At 41.4% G+C, this 13786-nt stretch overlaps 1 protein-coding gene across 3 annotated transcripts in view; it reads left to right on the top strand.

Annotated features, from left to right (window-relative positions):
- The window catches only part of VPS45 (vacuolar protein sorting 45 homolog), a 67184-nt gene extending 53737 nt beyond the window's left edge, over positions 1-13447 (top strand). For all 3 annotated transcript variants that reach the window (XM_069090116.1, XM_069090117.1, XM_069090118.1), the window contains one exon: positions 12777-13447. In XM_069090116.1, coding sequence (XP_068946217.1) covers positions 12777-12864 — 88 coding nt within the window. In that variant the 3' untranslated portion in view covers positions 12865-13447. The remainder of the gene's footprint in view (positions 1-12776) is intronic.
- The last annotated feature ends 339 nt before the right edge of the window (positions 13448-13786 follow it).

Raw genomic sequence — 13786 nt, 5'->3', positions numbered from 1 at the left:
CCTAGCATTCATTGTAGCTCAACTGACAAAAATCTTAAATTTCAGTATAGACAAAGTCATATCAGGCAGGGGAATGATTACTATGGAAGTTTCAGAAGAATTCAAGTTAACTTCCAGATTATTTTGATTTGAGGTCTCAGACCTGCACATTCTACCACTGAGGCAGGCTTTGTCACAGGACCATTTTGTGGCACATTTGCCAACTGCGATAAAATTAATCTTGAGGCAATTTCAGAGTATCTGGCATCTGGCAACAGCAGGATCAGACAATAGGAGAAAGGGGGCTCTTTTGGCTGGTGAGAGAGAGAGAGAAGGGTAGAAAAAAAAATACAGGTACATGAGGGACAGGAGAATAAGAGAAACCACCAACATACACATGTATACACATATATACACACATGCTCACACACTATTGATGGTCTTGGATTGTAGCAGTAGATATTTAGATTAGAGATAAAAACAAAATTCCCAAAATAATTAGCTATTTAAAGAGAAGACAAAAATTCCCTGGAATAGAGTCAAAGAATAAGATAGATGCTAATTTCCTCTTTCCTTCTTCTTATCCACCTCACTGTTTTGAGTAGTTTATGTGTAGATACTTCCTGAAGGCGGGAGCTTAGAAGAGATGATGTTCTAAAATCTTTACTGACCGAGATCTGAATAGGCGAGGCTTTCAATCATACTCCTTCATCACCTCACTTAGGGGAGGCAAAGGGAAGAATGATTCTTCCTCAAAATTCCATCCTAGTAACCATCTTCCCTGAGTGGGAGGCTGTGATTAACTGGCTTAGAATGCTTGATAAGTGATAGCCTTGTTGATTTCACCAAGAAAGTATACAGCCTGAGCCACTAACAACAATGATCTAAAGGAATGGAACCCTCTTTCATAAACCCCACGATGTTGATATGACAAATCAGAATGCTTGTAAATGGACAAAGGCAGATTTGCTCCCCGTTTACAATGCCTTCCATTCTTAGGAATGGGGCCCAGGTTGAGCACCGACATTAGCCAGAAGTTGACCATGAGCTTACTGATAGTGAGGGGAGGGAGAGCTGTTTTTAATCTCTTGCCTTTTGTTCTCACTGGGAGATAGGGCTCTAGGTCTTTTAATGTGGTACAGTTTTGCAGTGGCTGGTAGGTTTTAAGCCCCTATGAGCCCTGGCCTCAGCAGGTAGACTTTTTCTCCCCTCTGTTTTGGGATGTACCCCTTTTATAAATTATTGTGCCTTTTTTCTTTTGGTCACATCTTATAACGTAAAATCTTAACCCTTTTTTATTTATGGTCCCACGTTCTCATATTCTCAGAAGTGTCTTAGAAAAAACAACATCCAATATCATGATTATCTGACATGCCACGGAGTTATTAAGAGACTGTTGTTTATATGAAAGCCTCAGAAAAACTGGCATATGTAAGAAAAGTTAATTTCTAGAATAGAGGTAAATAATTCTTGTAATAAAGCTATTTGAGTAAGAGAAAAAAGGGTACTGTGGTATATGTCCAGCCCTGGGGTGCAAGATTAAAGGACCCAAATGTTTCTCAGAAACTACTGATTATTCAGTTTTAAGGCATATAAATATGTGGAGCTGACTGACAAAACAAGCAAACTTTACCCCACTCTTTGAGAATGCCCCCTAGAATGTCTCTCTTTTAACTATTTCTATCAGGATAATAAGCAACCAGAGAAAATGTTTGCCAAATTGTGTATCAACTACTGATTATGATTGTTCATTTTGGGCCTGGGGAGAGAGATAGGTTTGTATATGAATGGAGTGTGTCCTGTTAGTATTTACTGTGGCTGACTGCTTGAAAAGAGTAATTAATTCACTCCAAAGCAGATAAAGTTTACTTAATAGAAGAATCGGGCCAACCCCACTATCCTTATGCTACATGACCACAAAACTACTTAACTTATTCAATGGGAATATTGTTGGTGGCCTACACTGTGTATTCACAGAAATGTATGACTTGGACCCTGCCCTCAGGACCATAGTTGGGAAAATACCTGAAAAAGCAAAGGAGTTGTTGATATTCCTTCCCAAAATTTAGTCATGAGTTGGGCTTGTGATTAATGGAATATTCCAAGATGGGTCAGGGGTTACCTTTCTTGTCCTCATGAAGTTAAGAAATTATTTTTTAATTCAGAAATGATGGAGCAGGGCATTAAAAGTTAAATCAGTTAGCAAACATTTACTAAGTGCTCTGAGCCAGATCCTGTTCTAAGTGTTGAGGGTACAAAGAAGAAGCAAAAAACAGTTCCTACCCTCAAGGAGCATGCATTCTAATGGAGGAGATAGGAAGTACATAATCAAGTACTGATGGGACTGCCGATAGAGCACTGACCCTGGAGTCAGGAGGATCTGAGTTCAAATGTGACCACAGACTCTTAATAAATGTGTGACCCTGGGCAAGTCACTTAACCCTGATTGCCCTCCCTCCTCCCCCAAAAAAAGTATAGATAAGATGGAAGATAACCTAGAACTGTCTCCTGCAAAAGGCAGCCTTTGAACTGAACCTTGAAAGAGGTAGATGTGAGAGGGAGAGCCTCCTGAGCATGAGGGACAGTCAGCGCCCAGAGGTCATGGCATGTCATAAAGGAGCAGCATGTAGGGCCAGTAAAGCTGGAGAGCAGATTGCATGGAAGGGATCCAGGTGTAAGAACTAGAAAGAGAGGAAGGCTGGGTGAGACTCCAGGGCCAGAGGACTTGGACGTTATGGAGGAGAGGGGAACATGGTCAGCAAAGTGGAGGATGAATGGAGTAGGGAGAGGCCGGGCAAGAGGTGATGAGAGCCAGAACTGCAGTGGTGACAGCGTGAGCGGAAGGAAGGGCATGCAGCCAAAGGGCTGTGAAGGCAGAAACAAGATCTAGTGACTGGCTAGCTGAGCCTGAGGAGTTGGGGGAGACACCAGGGTGGCCACCCTGAGCTCTTGGAGGAGGGTCGTACCTCTGACAGGCATAGGGACATTTAGAAGAATGATTGTTTTGGATGGAAAGTTTATGTACAAGAGGGAAGAAGGCAGATGAGAGGAGTAATCCAGAGCAAGCATTCCGTGGAATGTGATCCCTGATGGGAGGAGAGGGCAAAGGATGATGGGAGGTTGAACTGACTCAGCAAGGGAACGGGATTGGGGTCAAAGAAGAGGCATGCCCATCTCAACCTTTGCCATCTTCTGAAGTGACCAGATCAGCTGTTCACTCCTGGAGCCATTAGTAGAAACTGGTCAGGAAACAGGGAAGAATTAACTCCAATTCCAGAGCCTACTAACGTCTGGTGTTCCTCATCTTTGTATGTCCCACAATGTCTAATAATGTAGACATTTACAAAACTGAATGCATACCTAGAGGAGCTTTGCATGGGACTTGTCTGAGGCATTCCCAGGCTTGGCTAGAGATTCATTTTTCCCTTCCCCTTCCCCTCCAATGTTGTTAAGAGTTTGGACAGAGTTTACCAGTCTTGGTAACATTCAGGCTGAGGTCATTAAGTGCCTCCAAATTCCAAATTTCAGGCACCAGCCCCCTGGGCTCCCTTGGTGACAGTATTTAGTTATAATTAGGAGTTTGTTACTCCATTAATGGAGATATTATGTTCTTCCTAATTATTAATTCCCAAGATTCCTTTCTTTTGATTCATCCACCCCCTAAACCCAAAGGTCCTTTCCACTTTTCACTGTGTCCACCCTTCAGTTTTGATCCATTCAGTCTTCCAATTCACATCTTTGGCATAGTATCAGTTTAGATGTGTAGTATTTACTGAAAAGAGAGAAAGGTATATCTTGAATTTAAGTTTATTTTTAGAAAAATTAATCCCACCTACGTTGCTTTATGGCTGTTTTCTTTACCAAGAGCTCTGAGTAGATTAATATGCTTTTGAGAATATGACCCCGCATTCTTTGAGACTGTTTTTTTTTTATTTACAAGTGGGGCTTTTGTTTCTTCCTACACCACCCCCAACCCTCCAAGTGATTCTGTGTTCATAGTACCAAGTGAAAAGGAGTTGATTTTGGAGGTGGTTTTTTTTTTTAATTATTTTTTAAATGAGAATAACTTAGTTTTAATAAATCAAAAAAGAAAAAAAATCAACCTTCATATTTGTGTTTTTAAACAAGGTCTAAATTTGGAGTCCAAATAGCAACATAGTCATCTCCCATAACTTTTTTAAGCATTCTGTGCAGTGACTCATCTGTAATACAAACCTCCAAATAGACTTTAAAGAAATAAAGTAAAGGTGGTTTCATAAAACAAAGTCGGGTTGGGGAGAAGTCAGATCTTGTGCAGGAGATCAGGAACCTAAGGTTTTGCCCATTTGTATAAAAGGGTCTATAAGGGTAACTTTGAGAGTCACAGAGTTTTAGAGGTGGAAAGGACCTTAGTGACCATCTACTCCACACCACTTTAAATGCATCCAGCCATGCGGCCATCCAACCTCTGCTCAAAGCTCTCCAAAAGGGAGAAACTTGCCCAGAGGCAGAGCATGCTGCTTTTGGACTCTTCTGATGACTGGGTAGTTTTTTTTTTTACAGCAAGCCTAAAATGACATCTTTGCAACTTATACCCATTGCTCCTGGATCTACCCACTGAAGCCAAACAGACCAAGTCTAATCCCTCTGTATGACAAACTTGAAATACTGAAAGACAACTATCATGTGCCTTGAGGCTTCTCTTCTCCTTGGAAATATAGCCATTTTTTGAACCAGTCCTCATTTGTCATGGCTTCAAGGCCCTTTGCCATCCTAGTTACCCAAGGCTAGACACTCCACAGCTAAGATCTGGAACTCCAGATGAGGGCAGAGCATAGTAGGACTGTTTCCTCCCTATTCCTCTCTATGCCCCTCATAATGCACCCTGAGATCACATTAACTCTTTTCACCGCACATAATCTTAATGACTTGTATTGAATTTGCAATCCTCTAAAAACCTCAGATATTTTTCAGAATAACTGCTATCTATCCATGATCCTACCATGTTTTACTTGTGAAATTGATCTTTTGTGCAAGATTTTACATTTATTCCTATTAAATTCATCTTACTGGATTTGACTCAGTGCTCTGACGTCAGGATTCAAAATCCTGACTCCATCCACCCGTTGAGTAACTATTCCAGCAAATTCAGTGCGTTTATCCAAGTCATCAATAAAAAATGTTAAACAGTCCAGGGCCAACCACAGATCCTGAGACTGTCCCCTGGAGACCCACTACCTGGATGGCATTAAGCCATTAACAGCTGCTTCTTCAGCCAGTTCAGAATCCATTTGATTGTTTTCTTTCCTGGTCCATAGCTCTCCATCTTCTCCACAATAATAGTATGAAATGTTTGCACGTGTATGACCTATATTGGATTGCTTACTGTCCCAGGGAGGGGAAGGGCAAGGAGGGATAGAATTTGGAACTCAAAACTAAGAAACAAAATGTTAAAAATGGTTTTAACATGTAATTGGGGAGAAATAAAATACTATTTAAAAAGAAAAAAAGAATAGTATGAAAAACTTTATCAGAAGCTTTGCCAAAATCTAGGGAAAGCATTCCCCCATATCTTCTAGTTTTGCAATCCTTTCAGAGGAAGAGAATAAGCATTTAAATAGTGCCTACTACATACTAGGCACTGCACTCAGCACTTTTTACAAATATTATCTCATTTGATCCTCACAACATCCCTGCAAAATACATACTGTAATATTACCATTTTGCAGTTTCAGAAACTGAGCAAACAAGAGGTAAAGTGATTTGCCCAAGGTCTCACAGCCAAAAATTGTCTTGAGACTGGATTTGAACTCAGATCTTCCTGACTCCATATCTAGCCATCTATATCCACTGCACCAGCTGCCTCTTTCAGAAAAGGAAATGAGGCTAATTTGGCCTCAATGAAGCCATCGCTGCCTGTTCTAGAACTTTATCACATGTCTCTTTAATGATCCATTCTAGATTTCCCCTAAGAATCTAAATCAGGTTCACTGACTAAGAAAGTCACATGTTTCCTATGGAAATATTGATTGATTCAAGGCATGGAGCATGAAATAAAGATCACCTGACAAGATCCATGGCTTCTTGTTACTATGTGTAGAAGATGGTTCTGTTTAAGTCAGGTTACCCCAGAATCAGAAAATCTTGGATCTGGAAGGGCCTCAAGAGGTCATCTAGTCTAGAACATCTCTAAGAAATATATTAATAATAAGGAAAGGGCTGGAGACCAGACCTGGGAGCTTCCTCTGCTAATGCAGGCCAACGCCTTCCCTGCAGATTTAGAGTCTCAGAGAGCAGACCAGAGCACCACAGCATTACATAATGTGGCCAGCTTTTGTCAGACACAGGACCTCAGCTCAGAGCTTCCTGAGTCCAGTGCTGGCTTTGTGTCTACTAATAATATAAATACATTTGATCATTACAGTTTTGTCCTTAACAAAGAGGAGGAACCAAGCCTAAAGAATTCTCCCATTTTCCATTGATGTGGGGCATGTTCCTGTGATCTCCTGGACAAATGGGTGACTCTGTGGCCTGGTGCTCAGTCACTGAGGATGTCCCAGCCCACTTCCTGCTGGAGGCTGCTCCAGAGCCACTGCTAAGGTTTACATCATCACAAGAAGCAGAATGACCACCATAGCAGCAGTCCTGCCCAGTGGTTCACTTACAGCAAGCCATGGTGCCTGCACTCCACCTCCAGCAGCAGCTCCTGTGAAAAGTGCCATGTGCTCTGAGGACATGATACCCTCCCGCCCCGCACTGTCCTGGTCCTACAGTATCAGACCCAGGCCAGTGGTGGCCAAGCTGCTTCTTTGGGAAGTTGAGCCATCCATTCATGACAGCAGCATCTGAATCTTCAGAGCACTCAGGAACTTTCTTGGTAGCTAATGGCAGAACCACCAATGACCTTCCTCCTCACTCAGGAGGTCAGAGGGAAGCTACAGTGCAACAAATCCAACAGGACCATTCCTGGGCCTTCTGCCCAAGCAGCAGCACCCTCCTTGGCACTCCTCACCTCTGAAGTACATCTGAGCCCATTTCCCGCCTCCTCCCTCCTTTGCTCCCCACCCTTATTTATATTAGGCAGGCTGTGTGTATGGGGGGGGGAGAAGAAAACAAAAGCAAAACATTAGAAATACAAGAAACCACACTTTTTTTCTTTCTTTTAAACTATCCAAGTCACCTCTGTGCTTTCCAGCAACCTCGGGAACTTGGTTTACTTTGAACCCAACAGAAATGGATAAACTTTGAGCAAGTTTAAAAAAAAAAAAAAGGAGCCAATGAGGAATTCTATTGTTCTTGACCTGATTCTCACCAAAAAGAAAGAACTTGTTTCCGAGTTAGGATGATGGAGATGTAGGGGGAAGTGACCTTCTCACCTCAGAATATGTGAGAGAAGACAGGAAAGTTGGGCATGATTTAACTGTAGTAGGCTACGTTTTTAGAGAATTTTCAGAGGGTTCAGAGAAAGGGTAAGTAGGATTCCCATAGACTAAAATTCTGTGGGGGAAGTAGGATGAAAAGATCTCAAGATTGAAATTCTGAGGATACAAAGAGAAATAATTCCATACAGGAGAAAAAAAGGAAGTTGTCTCAACTTGTCCCAGGGAACCAATTCATCAACTCATCAGGTTTTTTAAAAAGGTATTTGCAGAAGAGAGAAGCAAGAACAGGTAACTGCGGAGGAATACAAACAGTGGCATGGCCCAGTACAAATAATAACAAGAATGCTCAAGTTCAAAATGAATACTAAGGACAGAAAGGGGATTTAAAAATAAAAATCTTTTGGGGTGGCTAGGTGGTGCAGTGAATAGAGCACCAGCCCTGGAGTCAGGAGGACCTGAGTTTAAATCTGGCCTCAGACACTTAACACAAAAACTAGCTGTGTGACTTTGGGCAAGTCATTTAACACCAATTACCCTCCCCTCCCCCCTCCAAAAAGAAAAAAAAATCTTTGTAGGGTGAGGAGAAAGAAGAATCATAGATGAAATCTCACCACTACTTACAGCTGATGGAACAATGAAAACAGGCCACGGAGAGAAAGCAAAACTACTGTTTTTGCTAACAAAGAGAATAATCTTTCCACTGGAAAGGTCAGACAAAAATTGCTAATAAGGAGTTGATAAATAAGAAGGTGATAAGAGAACATCGAGCCACCATTGAGGATTTTACATCATTAGACCCAAACAAACTACATTACTGGGTGCTGAAAAACTGGCAGATGTGATTATGGATTCACTATCAGTAATTACTGAAAGACTGGAGAACTGAGAGGGTGCCACAGAACTCAATGGCAGAGTGTTGTCCTAATTTTCAGAAATGAGAAAAGGTTAGAGGCTGTATGCCATAGGCCAGTGAGCTTGACTTTGATTCCTAGCAAAATTCTGTAACATTGTTAAAGGAACTGTTAGTAGGCAGCTAGAAAAGGAAATACTGATCATGGCTTCATCAAGAATAGGGTAGGTTTGACTCATTTCCTTCTGGATGAGGTTATTAACCTAAAAGAGGGGCAGAGTAGTCAGGGGGATAGAGTGCTGGACCTTGGAGTCAGGAATACCTGGACTCTCTGACCCTTAACCACTGTGTGATCGTAGAACAAGCCATTTACCTCTCTGAGCCCTAGGTAACTCCCTAAGATCATGACTTACACTCTGATTACAATCTGTGTTGGTGGAGAGAATGCCCACCACTGACCAAATCTTCTTAAAACATCGACCTTGATGTACTAGACTGGTAGATTAGAGAAACATTGTAAAATGTATTTTAAAAAAGCACTGAAAAATATCTCTTGTCCTGTTCTTACAGACAAAATGGGGAGATTGAGTGCCAGATAAGTACAGTTAGATGTGTCCGTACCTGGTTAAATGGCTAGACCTGAAGAGCAGTCATTAATTATTTAAGTGTTATCTTACAAAGAGGTTTCTAGTGGGGTGCTCCAGGGATTGCCACTTGTTATCGTTGTTTGTCCTTTGTTCTCTAAGAGGAATAACCTCACAAGGATGATGTCTTGACTTTCAAATGAACTAGATTTAAGTGAGGCAAAGCTGCTCAAAGTCATCAGCCTCACTATCCTTCAGAGGCATTGAAATCCAGTGATGAGACAAAATTGAGATTTCTGGCGATGGTCCTGGATGCAGTGGCCTTTCTAAATAAAGGTTTTTTCCAGGTCTCAGTTTGTCTGAGGCAATGCCCATTCAATGACTATGGGCTTGGTAAGAATTGAGACAAAAGAGGGGCAGCTAGGTGGCGCAGTGAATAGAGCACTGGCCCTATAGTCAGGAGGACCTGAGTTCAAATACGACCTTAAAACACAAAAACTAGCTGTGTGACCTTGGGAAAGTCACTTAACCCCAATCATCCTCCAAAAATAAAAAAGCAAAAAAAAAAATTGAGACAAAAGGTAACCTTTTTGGTCCTGTGCTATTTTAATATTTTTAATCAGTGACTTGGATACAGGAATGAATGATAGGCTTATTATATTTGTAGATGACAGTGCTAGAAAGATGATAGCTAACACACTGGATTACAGTTAATGTGCAAAAAGATCTTGACAGGTTAGCTATCATCCTATATCTCTCCTCCCTTTTATGGCTAAATTTGAGAAGGCTGTCTATAATCAGTGCCTGCACTGACTTTCCTCTTATTCCCTTAAGTCTGTAATCTGGTTTCTGATCTCATCATTCAGCGGAAATGTCCTCTGCAGAGTTACCCATGATCTCTTAGTCACCAAATCTAATGACTTTTTCTCAGTCCTCATCCTTCTTGACTTCCCTGCAGCCTCTGACACTGTCAAGCATTCTCTTCATTTTGATACTCAATTTTTACTTGCTATCTCCCATTCCTAGAATTATCTGTATTTTCATATACATTTCTTTGCTTCCCCGGCTTCCTTAAAGTTTCAGCCAAGGACCCTCCTACAAGAAGCTTTTCTTGATCCCCCTTCACACTCTTTCCTTAACATGGGTCCTGTGCATATCTTGTGTGTACATGGTTATTTTGTGTGTCATCTCCCCCATTAGAGTGAAAGAGAGCAAGAACTGTCTATTGTCTTTCTTTGTATCCCTAGCACTTAGTATATTTCCTGGAACATAGTAGGTCCTTTAAAAAATGGCTTGTTAGAAATGATGAACAGGTGAACTTCAGAAAAACCTGGAAAGATATATATGAACTGATACTGAGTGAAGTAAGCAGAACCAGGAGAACACTGTACACAGTAATAACCAGTCTTCCATGACTGATTTTGATAAACTTAGCCCTTCTCAGCAATGCAAGGACCTAAAACATTCCCAAAGGACTCATGATGGAAAATGCCATCCACATCCAGAGAAAGAAATTTGGAGTCTGAATGCAGGGCAAAGCAGATTATTTTCTTTTTTCGTTTTGTTTTGTTTTTTCTTTCTCAAGGTTTCTCCCATTTGTTGTAATTCTTCTATACAATATGACTAATGTGAAAATATGTTTAATAGGAACATATGTTTAAAGCCTGTATCAGATTACAGGCTGTCTTGGGGAGGGAGGGGGAAAATAATTAAAACTTATGGAAGTAAATGTTGGAAACTAAAAATAGTATATTTAAAAAATGCAAATGACCAACATCCATATGAAATAAAATAATTATCACTAATAAGATAAATATCCAATAAAAACATTAAAAATGGCCTGTTGACTAAAACTTTGGGCAGAATCTATTAAGATGAAATTTAATAGGAAAAATGTGTCCTAAACTTGGGTTCAAAAAAGCCAATTTTGCAACAATTGGTGTCATGGCTGGATAGCCATAGTAAATCAGAGAAAGATTGGGAGGGAGAGATGTTTAGTCATCAGGGTGATTTGTTGTTGTTCAGTTCTGTCCAATTCTTTGTGACCCCATTTGAAGTTTTCTTGGCAGAAATACTAGAGTGGTTTGCCATTTCCTTCTGCAGTTCATTTTACAGATGAGGAAACAGAGGAAAAGTGAATTACTCAGGGTCACACAACCACTAAAGTGTCTGAGGCCAAATTTGAACTCACAAAGGGGAAGTCTTACTGACTCCAGATCTGGCGCTCTATCCACTGCGCCACCTAGCTGACGAGGGTGACAAGGCAGCCTGAAAAGCTGATCTCTTTACACTGCGTTAAGAGATGCATCACCTCCAGGGCACTAGTGAAGTTCCTGTATACTCTGCCCCTACTTAGATCATATTTAGAGGGCTATGTTCAGTTCTTTGCAGCACATTTTAAAAAACTGTTAAGACTGACATTTTTCAGAACGGAGAAGCTAGGATGATGAAGGATCTCAAGGTTATGCCATTTAAGGAATAGCTTGGGTCTGTTTTACCAAGAAAACCTTTGGGGGGGGAGACAGGGCATGATAACTGTTTTCAAGTATTTGAAGGAGTCATGGAAGATGAATGAGACTTGGTATGAGCAGTGGGTGCAAGTTTCAGAAAATCATTTTTAGACTCAATGTTAAAACCAAAAAAAAACCCTAAAAATTAGACCTGTCCAAAAATAAAATGGTCTGCCTTGGGAGTTAGCGGGTTCCCTTTTATTGGCATTCTTCAAGCCAAGGCTAGACGGCCCAGTGCCAGATATGTTGTAAAATTGATTCTTATTCAGGGCACAGATTAGACTAGATGATCTTTGAGGCTCCTTCCAAACCGACCCTCAGATTCTGTGATTCTGGTCACTCAGTCTTAACTCAAAGACCTCCAGTAAAAAAGGAACCCATTTTCTTCCCAGGGAGCCTGTTCTACATTCAGACAACCCTAATTGTTAGTTTTTCCAGACATCAAGCCTAAATCTACCTTTCTGTAGCTTCCACTCATTTCCTTGTTTCATTTCTAATCAGTTGGATAGCAGAAATAGCTGGATTATCAGTATGGGGAAGTGAGGAGACGCGCATGTATTAAGTGCTTACTGTGTGCATGGCACTGTGCTAAATTCGGGACCTTTGGGAATACAAAGAAGGTTAAAAAAAAAAGGTCCCTGTTCTCAAGTTAACATTCTAATGGGGTAGACCACGTGTAAGTAGCTGGATACAAGCTATATACAAGGGTAGATGAAAGGTGATCTCAGGGAGGAAGGCATTAGCAGCCGGGGGATGGGGAAGGTGAGATTTGAGCTGAGTCTTGAAGGAGCCAGGGAAGCTAAAAGGCGGAAGTGAGAGGGGTCGAAGAGCTTTCCAGGAATAGGAGCCAGTCAGGGCAAAAACATGGAGGCCAGAGATGGAGTATCCTGTGCGTGGAGCCGTGAATAGTCTTGTGCAGCTCTTCAGATGGAGTCTTTTCCAATTCCCCAGCCCCCGCTTCTGCCGTTTGCATGGCAGCTTAAAATGTTGGCCTTCCAAGCCTGTGTAGCATTTTCTGTGTACTCTTGGCACTCTAAAAATAGAAAAGCCCAATCAGTAGTAGTAATAAAGGTATTCAGCCATTTCACCCACCCCTTAACTTAACTAACACGCTATGAAATTGTTCCTATTAAGAAAGAAATCCAAGCTCAGGTAAGAAAAGATCTAAGCATCCCCTAAATTACAGAGAGGCCCACATTGGGTATCCCTCTCTCCATTTATATCATAGTAATTAAAGGATAAGGGGATAATCTTTTGGAAATTTAGGTAGAAAATCCAGAATCATCACACCAGTCTTGAGTTATGTATATCTGGTATATTGAACCCTAGAAGTGCTGTAGGGAGAGATGCCAGGGTCTAGACTCAGCCCAGATGTCAAATCAGCTGTTAAAAACAACTTTTGATTCCTGGCCTTGGTAGGAGAACCTTACTCTTTATTTTGGGACATTCGACTTATTTTCATCCTTTGAGTAATTTCACATCTGTTTGTCAGTTTCCTAGAGGAGGTTTCAGCTGCTGGGCTGCACAAGCGGAGCACAGAGACCAGTCAGGTAACATCAAGACCGGCAAGCAGGCGATGAGAATGAGAAGAATGAGGCGGCTTCCCCGGTCACCAACACTACAAGATTTCCCGTGTGATGAGCAGCATTTCACAGAACCTGGGGCTTCAAGCTGGCCACTGCGTAACCTTGTCCAGGCCAGAAGAAATATCGCCAGTCACCGCTTATGCCACTGGCGCTCACTTCGGGACTGTCACAGATGTGCAAAGAGTCAATTATGGTCTACATTCAACCCAGTTTCTTTGTGATCCAGTAAACCTGTTGTTCTTCCTGTGTTTGACGCAACAGTCACTTTAGTTTCTAACGGGGTTTGGTGAGATTGTCTAATTTGAACGAAGGGATACCACTATAGTAGGTCAGAGGGGAGTGAAAGTCGTAAGCATTTGCTACACATGCTTCTTTCCATTTCTTCATTCCTCCCTCCCACTCCCTCTATAACCTTCCCCACTCATTTTTCATTAACTACATTCCTGTACAACTAATTTCTGAAAACTTAAAGCAGTGCTTCCTCAGAGAGCTATCTAATAACATTCATCCCCCATGTTTTGATTGTTTTTGGCCCTGAGAAGCTATGTATGAATAAAATAAAGTCAGTTTTGTGGAAGATTTGTTTTTATTGTCTCCATTTTGTTTTATGTATATGGACATTCAAAGGGGCCTTGACTTTCCAGTGAACATGTATGAGGGCCTTTCCCTCAGTAGCCTTAAATTCTGCCAAGACAAACTAGACAGCCTGGTCTAGTGCCATCTTTACTTCTCATTGGAAACCAGTGGAAAATGAGGAGTCATTAATGACAGTAATCTTGACTGGGACCTCACAATTCAACAAATAGCAAACACAAATAGAGAGCAAAAACACTATTATCCCATCACCTGCTTCCCCTTCCCATGGCATCTGGGCACACATGGACCCAGATTTGATCTTGGAAATTCTCAATAATTA

This window comes from Petaurus breviceps, unplaced genomic scaffold (assembly GCF_028583685.1).
Source record: "Petaurus breviceps papuanus isolate PSGF00001 unplaced genomic scaffold, PetGlider_PUasm1.0 186, whole genome shotgun sequence".
Classification (NCBI taxonomy): domain Eukaryota; kingdom Metazoa; phylum Chordata; class Mammalia; order Diprotodontia; family Petauridae; genus Petaurus; species Petaurus breviceps.
The sequence above is the reverse complement of the archived record's forward strand: the minus strand, read 5'-3'. Positions and strand labels throughout refer to the sequence as shown.